Source organism: Ammospiza caudacuta, chromosome 17 (assembly GCF_027887145.1).
Source record: "Ammospiza caudacuta isolate bAmmCau1 chromosome 17, bAmmCau1.pri, whole genome shotgun sequence".
Classification (NCBI taxonomy): domain Eukaryota; kingdom Metazoa; phylum Chordata; class Aves; order Passeriformes; family Passerellidae; genus Ammospiza; species Ammospiza caudacuta.
In genome coordinates, this window is record NC_080609.1 from 10,629,974 (window position 1) to 10,643,840 (window position 13,867).

The 13,867-nt window shown below is 38.4% G+C and overlaps 1 protein-coding gene across 1 annotated transcript in view; it reads right to left on the reverse strand.

Moving 5' to 3' along the window:
- The window catches only part of USP42 (ubiquitin specific peptidase 42), an 18,383-nt gene continuing 4,516 nt past the window's right edge, over positions 1-13,867 (reverse strand). Inside the window, exons 3-17 of the mRNA XM_058815684.1 lie at positions 13,427-13,627; positions 12,236-12,346; positions 11,967-12,069; positions 11,733-11,800; positions 11,499-11,569; positions 10,870-10,952; positions 9,461-9,572; positions 8,937-9,077; positions 8,629-8,729; positions 8,044-8,182; positions 6,660-7,388; positions 6,208-6,293; positions 4,082-5,578; positions 3,314-3,606; positions 1-1,101 (exon numbers count right to left, since the gene is read on the reverse strand). Coding sequence (XP_058671667.1) covers positions 1,061-1,101; positions 3,314-3,606; positions 4,082-5,578; positions 6,208-6,293; positions 6,660-7,388; positions 8,044-8,182; positions 8,629-8,729; positions 8,937-9,077; positions 9,461-9,572; positions 10,870-10,952; positions 11,499-11,569; positions 11,733-11,800; positions 11,967-12,069; positions 12,236-12,346; positions 13,427-13,627 — 3,776 coding nt within the window. The 3' untranslated portion in view covers positions 1-1,060. The remainder of the gene's footprint in view (positions 1,102-3,313; positions 3,607-4,081; positions 5,579-6,207; positions 6,294-6,659; positions 7,389-8,043; positions 8,183-8,628; positions 8,730-8,936; positions 9,078-9,460; positions 9,573-10,869; positions 10,953-11,498; positions 11,570-11,732; positions 11,801-11,966; positions 12,070-12,235; positions 12,347-13,426; positions 13,628-13,867) is intronic.

A 13,867-nucleotide genomic window follows, 5' to 3' on the forward strand; every position in this document is an offset into this window, starting at 1 on the left:
CTTTGCTGTATTTATATACTATATAAATTTTACATGCTATATATTTACAGTGGGGCAAGTGCTTTTTATCTTTAAAAAAACAAAGATCAAACTTTAGACATCTCTGAACAACACAGCTTGTATAAACCAGACAGATTATTCAGATGAACTGTATTTAATACAGGTTCCCCACTCATCTCCTGATGCAGGACCAGTGAATAATAAGTGCATCACAGTTTGATAGCATTTAATAATAAAAATAAAAATCACAGTATGAATTTGTCTGTAACTAGACACTTTAGAGAGACAAAACAGACAACTGAGACTTAAGACAAATGACAGTATATTAAGAAAATGTAATAAAAACATATGGAACAATATACAAATAGTCTTGAGAGATACATTCAGAACTGCATATTTGTTGTTTCACAATGTCGAAAACCAGAAGATTTTCTTCAGATCTTGAATATAACTCAAATGTGAAGTAAATTAGTTTCTAGTGTCAGACCACAGAAAAAAAAAATGAAGCTCTTGCAAAACTTGTGAAGTTTTAAATAAGTCTTTAAATTAAATATACAGACTGTCAGTTGCAACTTTTATAATTCCTGGTCGCTCTTGCACCAGATGTCTTAACTTGGAGTAACATTACATGAATAACATAAAGTCAACCTGAGTCTGTAATTAAGCAGCATTTGAGATGGTCTATTCCAGGGCATTATCTCAGCTCAGTGAGATATTTATGTGGTAATTTACAATGTTCAGCAGTTGTAAAAAGTTTTCACCCTTTTGGATTAGAAGTATATTTTAAAAAAGAAAGTCTCAAGTTAAAAACTAAAAAAAAGTTCTTATATGGTAAAATTCTGTACAGAAATGTTAAGCACCACTTATGACTGGATTTTGTCTTGATGGTAATTGATAATAAATCTTAAGTTTTGATGGTCAGTATTGGTAATGTCAGGTTTGAAGGTAAGAAGTCGTTGAAGGTAAGAAGTCGTTGGTTGTGATGGTGAGAAGTTGTTGGTTTTGAAGGTGAAGGGTTGGTGGGGGTGGTGGTCAGAAGTCCTTGGGGTTGGTGGTGGGTTCAGTCTGAGTATTGAAGGCTTTCATCACTCAGCTCCACATCTGAAAGGCAAAAGGAAACCAGGTCAGTCCTGCTGTGACATTTAACATTAAACTGTCTCAGGGGTTTGATTTCTAAAAGACAAAGCTCAAAGCTGCCCCAGCTCCATCTGCTCCCTCAGGACAGGATCCAGCTGCTCCCCAGTTCTGGGCTAAGGCTGCAGGGCCATACAGAGCCTTAGGACAGAGCCACCTGCTCTAACAGCAAGTGCTGGACCTTGGCTGGATCAAATGTAATTGAAGTTCTGCCTAGAAAGCAGCATTGTTTTAGTAACAATCTTGTGGTCAGGCTGACCAAATTGAACCCACAAGGGCAGAGCCTTCAGAAGCTTGCTGGAGAGAACATGTAGGAATGTAGGAAAGAACTGCTTCAAAGCTGCTCCTCCCCCTCTCCTGTATAAACTTGGCTGAAAAAACAACTTCTCACTAGCTGTTTTCATCCTTTATTTATTCAAAATAACAGGAGTTGGGTGAAAAGGCACAACCTCACAATTCCTCAGTGGCTCCTTGCCTGTCCCTACCTTGAGACATTCAGTATTCTAAAAACACAAAGCAGATGTTATCCAACAGAGAATACTACTTGAGACCTACTTAAAAAAAAAAGAAAAAAGAAAAAACCCCTGACACTCCAGAAGATGGAGCTAATTAACATCCATGGACTTGAGGAAATACTAAAAATCCCAACACTTAAACTGCTTTTGGCAGCCCTGGTCTCCCCCTGGGGTTGTTCAGCTCCTCCTTCCTGCTCGGCCCCGCAGCCTCAGTGCCCTGCCCTGAGCAAGGAGACTCAGATCAATGAATTCCTCACCAAAGCTGCTTTGGAAAACCCGAGTTTGCCACCTGCTGGCCACAGAATCACCAAGGCCAAACCACGGCTGAGCACAAGCATTTTATTCTGTTTAGTTTCTGATTCGGCAGCTAGAACAGACCCTGTCAGTGCAATAAGGGTTATTTTGGACATGAGTATTAAAAAAGAAGCCTCCTTTTACACCATTAGGATTTGAAAGACCTCAATTCAGTTCTTAATTTCTTTTCATTAAACAATAATGGGTGAACAATCAGCTTCCCTCCACTCTAATTTTAGGATAGAACTTTTGGTTATCTGTGTCTTAAAATACAATCAGTTTTCCACAAATGCACTTCTCCTTTGCCGTGAGCAAACTTTTCAGTGCAAGAATTCAGTGCACTAATTGTGGCAATCTGCCTAAGTGTGGAAACCCCATGAAAAGGACTTTAATTTTCCAGAATTTCAAGATCAAACTTCTCCAATTTTTTTGTGTGCTATATTGACTGTTTCAACATGACTAGAAATGAACAGGACTGTCACTGACCATTAACCCAATTTTTAAACTATAGGTATAAAATGTAGACAATTTAACAATTAAACTTGCTTTTGGATAGTGAGCTGTCTTCTTCACTTATCTTTGAGTAAAATAGTTAGAGGATTGTTTTGCTTTTCTATTAAAATAGATCAGTAATTGGAACTGGTTTGTGTCAGATAACAGGCATTTAATAAGGTTTTATTTCTATAATAAACACTTCTGTTCAGCAAAAATTTCATGGGAAATGTTGTCAAGTTTGATTTTAGATGTTGAATTTGTTGCAGTGTGCAATCATCTTCATTGCGTAATTTTAGAGCTAATTAAACTAATTAATTTATCTACTGCAAGCCCAAGTTGAGATTATGACAAGCAACAGCTGAGAGCTCAGTGTAAATTTAGTCAGGCACACAAATTCATATTTGGGTTTTTTGTAAGAAGCACCAGACAGACTTTTTCAAATACCAAAAATGGAGAAAGAGCTGTTTCCTCAGCCCACTTCTATGTATTGTTAAGCCTATACTAACAGAAAAATCCCACAACTGAATAAAACAATAGCAGGAATTTAACACTCTCCAGGTGTTAAATTGTGAAGTGTCCTCTGGAGGTTTGACAGCTGTGCTTAGAAGGCAGAGCTACACCTGGACCAACAATATTTCAGTATTATCACCAACTCCTGTTATTCTGAGTGAGCATCCTCCACTGTTTCTATGCTATGAACAACTGAATGTAGTATTTTATTCAAATTATAGAATGGTTTGGGTTGAAACAGGATCTTAAAGATCATCTACTTCCAACCCCCTGCCACGATGCTGTTTGGAAGCTGTGCTAAAACCCAGGGATTTCATCAGCCAAGCATTTAAAGGTGTTTATAACAGCCAGGAGTCCTGCCTTACCTCTGACATACTCAGTGGATGCCATGGAGCTGTATTTCTTGCTGTCACCTGCACCAGAAGGCTTCTCTTCCTTGTAGGGTTGTTTACTGCCCTGGTTTCTGTATTGCTCACATAAATGGTCATCTGGAGGACGGGATTCTTCCTTCTTCTCCCATGTTTTCTTCTGGAAACGAGGATCTAAATATTCCAATAAGTCTTTCAGTTTCCTGTCGTGCTTCTTCTTTTTCTTCTTTTTCTTATGTTTGCGATTGTCATTGTCAAAGTGGAGCACAGAGCAATCCAAATCATAAAGTCTGAAGGAAACATGCAAGTTAAAAATGGAAAAACAGATGTGGCACTTGATGTATATATGAAATGTTATTTATTTACCACAGGTGACGACTTGCAGAGTGTCTGCTACTTTGTGGTACTTTCTGCATATCTAAGTTAATTTAGATGCAGCAATCTTAAGCCCTCAGAATGAAGGACAAGAGGTCATGGTTTGTACACAAATTGTTAACAGGCATATGGGGAATTAAAAAAAAAAATTAAAATTGTAACCTAATCAAGAACGGTGTGCAGATGTTATTCTGTCTACATTGTCCAGCTCTAGTGTTCTAACACAATTCAGCAACATCTTTCCTATCTTCTCTTGGCCAACCTAACAACATGATCCCGTCACATTATGACAGATAAGTTACTTAGAAACAATGAAAAAAAGGCAGACATGAAAAATACCCAGAAAATAATTAGGAAAAAATTGCTGATTATGCTGGAATCCTTGCTTACTTGTAATCCTTCTCTCGATGTTTATCTTTGGACTTCTTTTTCTTCTTGACCTTCTTATACTTTTTGATTCTTTGGTCATCTGTCTTTCGGCATTTCTTTTCTACGTCACTTCCACTTTCTTCTTGGTGGGAGTATTTTCTTTTGCCATTTCTTAGCTTTTCTTTTTCATTTTCCCAGGAAGAGTCCTCGAAGCTGGAGTGAGCTGAGCCTGCTGGAAGCGCGTGCCTCTCACGGGAGTATTTTTCCGAGTGCTGCTGAGGTACTGAGCAGTGGTGGAAATTTGCTCTGTGGCCGCTGAAGTGATGCACATCCTCCTCTCGGGAGAGTGTGCTGTGAGCCCATCTGCTTTTGCAGTGATAATCCTTGTGTGACCTGCTGTAAGCTTGGCTCAGTTTGTCATAGTCTTTATCACAATGAGAGGACCTCCTCTCCCTACCATCCCTTGTTCCATGGGAGGAATAATAATCATTGTAGTACCTGCATTTGTCCCATCTCCGTGATTCATCTTGATAGTATCTTTCCCTAATCCAGGGTCTGTCTCCTTTGGAATAATAATACCTACTCCTGTCTGGGTCTGTCCTTTCCCTGCTTCGGGATCTGTAGCGAGAGTATTTTCCTGAGCTCCTGCCGTTACTGGGACTGTTCCTTTCGTTGTGGGAGGATCTGTACTTGCTCTCACTGCAATACTCCTGCTTGTGACGGCTTTGCTTGTTTGTTTCCATGCTGTGAGAGCTCCTCCTCCTCTGGGAATGATCATCTGGTTTGTTTCTGGTTTGCCTCTCCTTCTCCTCAGTGTCCGAGCTTTCTCTCTTCCTCCGGTAGTGCTCTTTGTCAGTTCTTTTAGAGTCATGGATTTTTTTCTTATTTTTTCTCATATGTTTATCATCATCTTCACATGTTTTATTACTCAGTCCCTCATCTGCTCTAGAAAATTGACTTTCCAATACTTTATCCAGCTTTGTAATAGAAGAGTCATTAACAGGTGGTACCTCTACATAGTTATTAGAAATGTCCTTTGTATCTTGGCATTTATCTGGAATATCTAGAGATGCAAGTTTTTTAGAACTACATTCAATGTCAGGCTTTATAAAGGAAATTTGCCCTAATTTCTCTTTGCTCTCAGGAGATCCTTTGATGTACAAAGGATTTTCTTTTGAAATGAGTTCAGGTTCTTTTGATCTTCTTAGTTTGTCTTTATCTCTGATGTCTTCAGATTCACACTGCCCAAGGAATTCACCTTCAGTATCCAAGGATTTTTTCCTAACCTTGTGCTGACCATTGATATTGAGATGTGCATTATCAGCTTTTGTTATAATACTTTCAGCAACTTCTTCTTTGGTAAAAATGGTTTCAGAATCTGATTGAGTAAAAAGTTTCTCAACCTCACAGCTAAAGTTGGAAGGAACCTTCCTGGATTCTTCATAGGCAAATAGTGCTTCCATCACTACAGTATCTGTAACTCCATCATTGTCAGAAGACTTCTGAGGTCCAGAGACACTGCACAAAAATAAAATCATATTTTTAACTTGAAAAAAATCCATCTAAAGATGTTAGGAGTAAAATCTCCTAAAAAAAAAAAAAAAAGTTGCTAATGCAAAACTCTGAAAGACATTGACTTTAGAAAACCATTCTTACACCCCCCTCAGTTCCCATGGAAAGTTTTTCTTCTCTCAGTTCTGCTGGTCTTGCCTTAAAAAACCCATCCCAAACACATCCAACTCCTTCACTTGCAGCTCTGAATCTCATCAATAGCCAGAACAACTGTATTTGCTCTTTCCCCACTTAGAAAAAAGGTAAACACACAGATTTCCTATTCTCCCAGGTGAGAGAGCAGATTGTGGGAATTTACATTCACTCATCCTAGGATGAAAAAAGGGAAAGAGGAATAGAAAAAGTATTCCAGACAATGAAAGAAAAATGTAAAAACATCCTGTGAAAGTTTTACAGGAGGCATCTGCCTGTATTTAGTATCAGGATAATGTGTGCCCAGTGCTGATGTTTGCAATACCAGATATACAGTGTGGAATTCCCTGTACTGATGTAAATATTTTTAAGTATTATTTAAGATGGATAAAATAGTAATAAACTTGTATGAAATCTTGTTTTAATCAGTGCAGTCACTTTACCTCTTTTCCTCTGACAAGCTGTTCAACTGGCTGTACGTAAGAGATTCTAAGATACCTTGAGGATCTGGTGACAAATCTTTAGGCATCTACAATTAAAACACAGAAGTTAACAAAGAGAAAAAATGCTATTTTTAGTAAAAAACCACTGCTGACAAACTTCCAACATTACATGTTACACAAGATCACAGAGATACCTGCACTCTTCCCACTTGACATGTCAGCCCCCTCCTCCCAAAAATGTATTTTATGAAACTTATGAAGTATTATCTCCCTGAACTTCTCTTATGTTGACATATTTCATGTTAGCTCAGCTCTGCAAATTCAGTGGGATAATAACACAAAGGGTTAGAATAAAATCTGTGCTTATGTTTTCTTGGTATTCCACATTGTAGTGCCCATGAATATTGAACATATCATAGCTGAGAAAGTGCAGATGAACAAATGTAACTCACCGCTTCAAGCACTCCGTTTGCCTTAGAGAAGAAAATCTCAGAAGGTTTAACGGGTTGGACTTGGCAAGTGGAATCATCAAGTTTCAGTCCATTTTCTTTATATTCATTATCTAAACTAATAGCACCATTTAGGGAATCAATTTTTGGCAGCTCATGCTGGGATCTTTCTTCAGCATTCTGACAGGATGAATGGGAATTATGCAATGTACGGACCACCTTCCCAATCAGAATCCCATTGGAAGAGATGACATTGCAATGCCTTTTGAACAAGCCCTTTGACTCCTCGGGTTTTCCTGAAGGCTCTGCACCGTAAGGGACCATGCTGTCAGAACAGAGCTTGGGGTTTCCATTCACTGCTGGCTCAACAAAGATTTCATCAGGAACCTCCTGCTTGGAGACATTAGTAGCAACTGACACTGTGGAGAGGTTTGAGGTAGGCTCTGCTGCAGAAGAGTTTGTAATTGTGGCTGAAGGAAGGGGCTTCAGATCCTCCTCCTCCACAGCGCTGCCGGGGCACTCGGCCTGCGGCGCCGCCTGCCGCGGGGGCAGCTTGTTGTGAATACTGATGGTGATCTTCTGGGCCTTGGAAGGGTCTGCCATTGACGGCCTGGAAATGGCCCAGTTCTGAACACAAGCTGTTGGTGGAGCTGAAGAAGGCCTTTTCACAGCAACACCAACAGTACTGGGATCTTCTTTCAAGGGTCCATTTCCATTTAAACGACTTGAACTCTGGATTTGAAGAGATTGTAAGATGGACATGTTCAAACACACAGCACTGGAAGTTTTACAACATTAAATTCTCATGCTAAATTGTACTACAGACTGCCTCAATACCCAAGAAGAAACCTCATCTTCCTCCCAATACACACGCACATCCAATGGGTGTGTGTAAATCCTGCCTTTGGTACCAAATGAGCATCAGTTTCACACCCACCCAAACAATTTAACATTGACTAGAGCTATTAAAAAATAGTCATTTTCCTCCCCGACAACACTGGAATATTCCTGCTAATACTCAGGAACAAGACAATTTGTAGTCTATCACTGTCTCAACTAAAGTAACACTGATAGGGACAGGGCAGATATTTACTTTTTAAATTTAAATGACTTAGGCATTAATAGACTACTTTTAAAATTTAAGTTATTTAGGCATTAATAGACAAATTGTCTCAAGAGCACAGCTCTCAAGCTTTAGGAGAGCTGGAAGGGTAAAGTAACAAACTGGCATGGCTGCACAGTTAAGGATTAGCCACTGTTTGAGCAACTCTGGCTCTAGCATGAGGGCTGTGAAGAAACCTGCAGTGTGGAAGGGAAACAAACTCAAAAAACCCCACCCTACACCAAAGCCTGGTATAACGTGGTGCTGTTATCCCCCTGGAGTTACCTTGATCATGTGAGGAGGCAGCCGCGGGCCCATGAAGGCGGGCTGCTTGCTGCCGGCGCCGCGCTGGCCCAGGAAGGAGCGCGGGTAGGAGGGCGCGGGCAGGTAGAACGCTCGCTCGCCCAGCGTCAGGTCATAGCGCCTGGGGACAGAGGGACACCTCAGCTCACAGCTCTTCCTCAGCCAATTCTGGATTAAACCCATCCCATAATCTCAGCAACAGCGAATATAACACAAAAGACACATCTGGAAGATTTAGGCAGGACTACAAACTGAAGATTAGATAATGGTTTTCCTACAATGACTGTCCTTTCCAGAGCAATGGTTCAGCCTCACACCATCTATAGCCACGATTTCTCCTCTTTTCTAAACCAGCCAGCTACAGTGAGCAGATGGAAAGCAGTGTACCCAAGTGTAGAAGTTTAAGGTCGAGCAATGAAAGGTAATAAATGACACAGGGAATTTCCACTTAGACAGAAAAATACAAATAGTAATACTCTCCTACAGTGAAAAGAAAAAGCCTTCAAAACAAGAAATGCATTAGCAACTTGAGAATAAAAATGTTCTGAGGACATCTGGTGTTATTACCTGATGTAGAAAAGTACGTAAGCTTGCTGATTGAGAACTGTTTTGATATCAGAAAGCTCTACTGAGGCATCATTCATTCGGTACCAAAGTCCATTACCAGCCTGCAAACAAAGACAGAATATCTTCAGATGAATTGCACGTGTTCCAAAGGACATCACAGATAGAGCACTGCAGAACAAAGCATACCAAAACAAAGCAAACAAAGCACATGATGCAATGTTTTCCCCTAAAACCACTGGTTACCAATAACATTTTAATTTGTTTGCCAGCACAAATTTTATCCTGTTAGAAGCTGAGCTGATCTCTACCTTTATGAAGCAGAGATAGTGTCCAGCATTACAGTTGAAGCCACTATGTACAAGAACTGCATACAAAGCATAGATGAGGGGTTCTCCAATAGATTGGGACATATATGCTCGAAGATCCAAATATTCAGGGTATTTTACATCCTAAACAAAGACAAAGACGATTCAAAAGTTATCCTGAAATACTTCATGGAACAGCTTGAAAAAGACACAGATTAGGACTGTATAAATATATTTTTCAATTAACTTGAAAATGCCTGTTCCCAGAAACAACATTTAATAACTTAAGCTGCAGGGAGTTGTTTTCCACAGAATTAGCTCTTTAAGGGGAAGGTATGTTCTTATGGTCACACAGGAACTCTATCAGTATTAAAAAGGAAAGTAACAGCCATGGTTGCTAAGTTGTTATATCAACTTCTCTTACACTGTAGTTACTGCCTGAAATGTGAACAACTTTAAAATGAGTATTCATCTTTGAGAAATGCCCATTCCAAGAAGATAAAGGAGCACTCCAGCTGCAAACATACCTTGTTGATCTTTCCACCTGTAAAATTTGCAAATCTTTTCAGTGATATTGTGAGAACATTGGAAGAGCGATGTATCGTGTATCTCTTTGATGCTGGAACCATCTTTTTACACCTTTAAAACAAGCACAGACATTTTTAACATTATATTCTTTTCTCACTCAGAAGTGAAAAAAGTTTCCATCTCTCACATGTGCTTATGATATTTGAATGATATTTTGCTTGTATAATATGTTAGATCTTTTCTTAAATCCATAAACTGCATTTCAGCTTTGTTAGTGGAGAGAATGTAGCAGGATATTAGAGACAGCTCCACGGAACAAAGGATTTAGGACATTATCTCTGGATAGCCAAGTAAATGCCTGAAGATGTATCTTTATGTCAGAAAGGTAAGGCAGTAAAAATATGTAAAGAAATCACTGGAAGGAAACAGCCATTCTGCAAGAGGCAGACAATATTGGACAATATTGAGTTTTCTTGTACTGAGGTTGCCTGGAAAGACAAACTCTCTGCAGTCCTTCAAAACAAAATTGTTAATTTCATTTGTTTCACTGCACACTCAAAGGAGGTACAGACTAAGTCCTGAAATGCAACCATCAGCACAAAGACTGAAACATGTCACTTCACATTGTCAAGAAAAGTACTGCTGAGTAACAAACAGAAAGGATTTGACTGCTTCTTTTAAAACTTCATGTCAAAATACAAGGCACAGAATTCCAAACTAATGGAGAAAGCCAGTGAAGAAAATAAGAGAGCCACCCAGAATAAGGAAAAAAAAAAAGAATTGTTTTGTAAAATTCTGAAACTTGTATTTAGAGATGAAGGTTTCAGGCAGTAGTAATCCTTATTAGAAAAAATAAGGGTAGAAAAAAAAAAAGGAAACTGAAAACTAATATAATAGTTTGCCAGCAATGGAAATGACATTGTACATACCCCAAACCCTTCTTTTCAAACTCACAAAAAGACTAAACTTGTGGGTTTGTGTGTGACTGAGCTGTGTTGCCTCCCACCCCAGATCCTTGTCCACATCCCTGTGCTCCAGCTCACATTCCTCAGCCATGCCTTTTAACTTCTGGCCATGAGTATTTAGTGTGCAACTTCACACTCAGGGAGGCTGACAAGGCCCAGCACAGACAGGATCAGGAAGAGAAGTCTAATGTGAGCAATACAATTCTTATAATGTATTTACAAATATTCAAACAGAAATATAAAAAAATACTCATTTAGAAACGAGTGCATTATTTCCCAAGCTTTGAATGATTTCAGTATATTAGTTATGTAAACAAAACTGAATGAAACAGCAAGTCATCTCTGTCTTACTGCTAAACAAAGTCAAGAGATAACTCATCCTCCAAGTCATGCACTGCATGAATATGTAACTTGTATCAAGGTGTAATTAATAACAATCTTACTTGCTACATTTATAGCTGTTTTCACCATCCAGCTGTTCTGGTTTCACAAATTGTTCTAGAGCTCTGGTGACAGATGTAACTGCCTGCATGAGTAGAGAGAAAGTAGAACACTAAGTCACAAGAACTGCAAAATTTCCAGCACTTACAACAAGCACTTTACAAGAGAACCTTGCTAGTTTATACTCAAGTGGCCTACTGTGAACCAGCAAACACTGTGAAGGAGGAGCCAGAAATGGAGTTCTCTGAGTATTTACCTCATTTCAAAATGATCCCACTTCAAAATAAATAAATTTTGCAGTGCCAGACAGTATCTGTGGTATGCCTTGGCATTAATAATGAGAAAAATCAAACCCATCAGTCTAACAATAGATGTATATTGAAGTAGAATAATTGAGAAGTATGATTATATCATTGTTTGTGTAGCCATAATTATTATTTTTCCAGCTTAAATCCAATCCAAACATGGAGAGCATTTCCATGGCTTCCACAGAACAACACAGTCCAATCCACCACCATCCACTCCCAAGCTGTTTTGCTTTAACAAGGTAAGTTTCTAAGCAAAATGACTTTATTTTACAAAGCTCTACAAGCATTTACACAACCCAGGCCATGCTCACAGGCATTCTTACCTTTATATCCAAAGTAACGTCGAGAAATGGCTCGTACGTGTCCGACACTGCTTTGCAATTCAAGCACTTTACTGGAACCAAAACACAAATGCTTAACATCACTTCAATGAGACTAACTGCATGAATTTAAATTATTAATACACATTACTTTAGTCAAACTACAAACTCCTTTGCTACAGACAGACAAAAAGACACAGATCAGTTCAAAAGACAGTAATTTTTTTTAAAAAGTACCTCGAGATCTGAGATATCCTCCAAATATTTGATAAATAAGTGTGGTGGCTTGAGAAGATCTGTCTAATCTGGAAAGAAATTAGAGTCAGACCTCAGAAGGCTGAAGCACAGAGTTAATTCCTCAAACAATTTTCGGTTTTATGAAAACCAAGGACATAGATTTTAATTCATGATAGTAAATAAAGTAGTAAGAGGGGCTAGGAAAGATTGAAATGTAATTATTTTATGCCTTACTTGGTGCTTCCATTCAAGCAAGCTTTCTGTAAAGCATCAACAGTGAAGCATAAGAATTCATGTGCATCCTCTTGACTGCCAAAATGGAAATGTTTTCCTATTCCTAATAAATAAGAAGGTTATCATATAATTATTTCTTATAGAATGAAATAAAACACACATTTCTAAAATACCTCTTCTTTAAAGTAGCAAAAATATTTACATGCATCAAATAACTCACTGTAAAATTAAAAAAAAAATTTAAAATGAACCTGTATGAAACTACTTACTTTTAAGGCCATTGATAACAGATGTGGGTTTGATAGCATTATTAGAGCAACACAGGACCTGGTTGATGTGACTTTCCATTGTGCACATCATACAGAATCCTTCTACATGACCTAGGGAAAGAAGAAAGCATCCCATTCTAGTCAAATACACATTGCTAAAAGGAAAACCCTCACCAAAATAGTAATAATCTAAGTAGTGGGGGCAATGTCCACTCTCTGTGACACATTCCCTTCTCCTACAGTGTCAATATCCCAACAGTTTTGTGGCATTTTATTATGGAGAATTGTACAGAATAAAACTCCTTAAATCACAGACCAGGCTGCTCAGAACCCCATCCACCCTGGCCTGGAATATTCCCACTGGAAGGAGCCCTCCCCATGGCAGAGGATTGGAACTAAATAATTTTGAAGGTTCCTTCCAATAATTCCGTGATTCTTAACTGAAATAATTTTTATATATGAGAATAAAACACAATCAAACTTCTAGGAATATATATTAAGATACCAAACTAGAAAGCATACAGCTGCCTTAGGAAACAGCTCCATATTTATGGATATAAAAAGAAACTCCCCTAGGCTTAATAAAGTCAAGTATAAAATCAAAATTCAAGAACATTAATTCCAGGCTTTAAAATATACAAACTTAATTATTTAGAATAAAATTAGCCTAAATTTCAGTACAGTCTCCCCCAAATTTGTATTTGAGTTCATAAAAGATTAGCTTATAGTGCTTTCTAGAATGTTTGGGATTTTTAATGGGTCAACACTGGACATGTAATTTATCACAGTATTAGTGCACTGCAGTATCTCAGCTGTGAAGACTAAGAATCTTCAATGCCAACATCCTAAACTTTATCACCTTTCTACCAGCAGGAAACCCAAATGTCAAATGTTCATCAAATGCCTCACTTTACAATGCACTTCATTATTCACATGAAGCAAGAAATGATCTTTTCTTTAAGTTTTACGTGGCACATTAAATTAACAAATTCACTTTATATGCCTCCTATAATTCTGAGCTTCCTGTTAGCAAAATCATAGAACCATTTAGGCTGGAAAAGACCTTGAAGATCTCATTCAAAAACTGCTTCTACAGGCAAAATAGAACAACTAAGAATTTTCTTCATAGAACCCTGTTTTTCTTTCCCCTTTGGAGCTGTCCAACAGATTTATAGTGTTAGAAATACTCACATGACTTGGTGTGCTCAAGTGAAAGCATGTAATTGGCAAGAGGAGGCGTGTAGGTCAAACACTGGAGAGTAGAATTAAGGAAACAAGTGTTGCCGAGGTTCTGCAGCCCAACTCCAACACTTTGTGTTTGCTGCCAATCCATACAGATTTTCTCAGGTGGAAAAAGAATTCTTTGTGGCGGAGCAATCCCATCATTAACAACTGCAAGAAATTTGTGTTTTGAAACGAGTTGTACTGGTTTTGTTTTAAAAAGGGTATTTATTTTATTTTAAAAAGGGTATTTTGTTTTAAAGAGGGTATTTAAAAAGTAGGATTCTGCAGGAGCAGCCTGAAGAACCAGCTCCACTCCAAAACACAGCAACACATGATGCACAGCTTTAACACTGCCACGTGAATTTGCTAGTCAACACTCTCCTTTGGACAATAGTTTATTCATCTGTT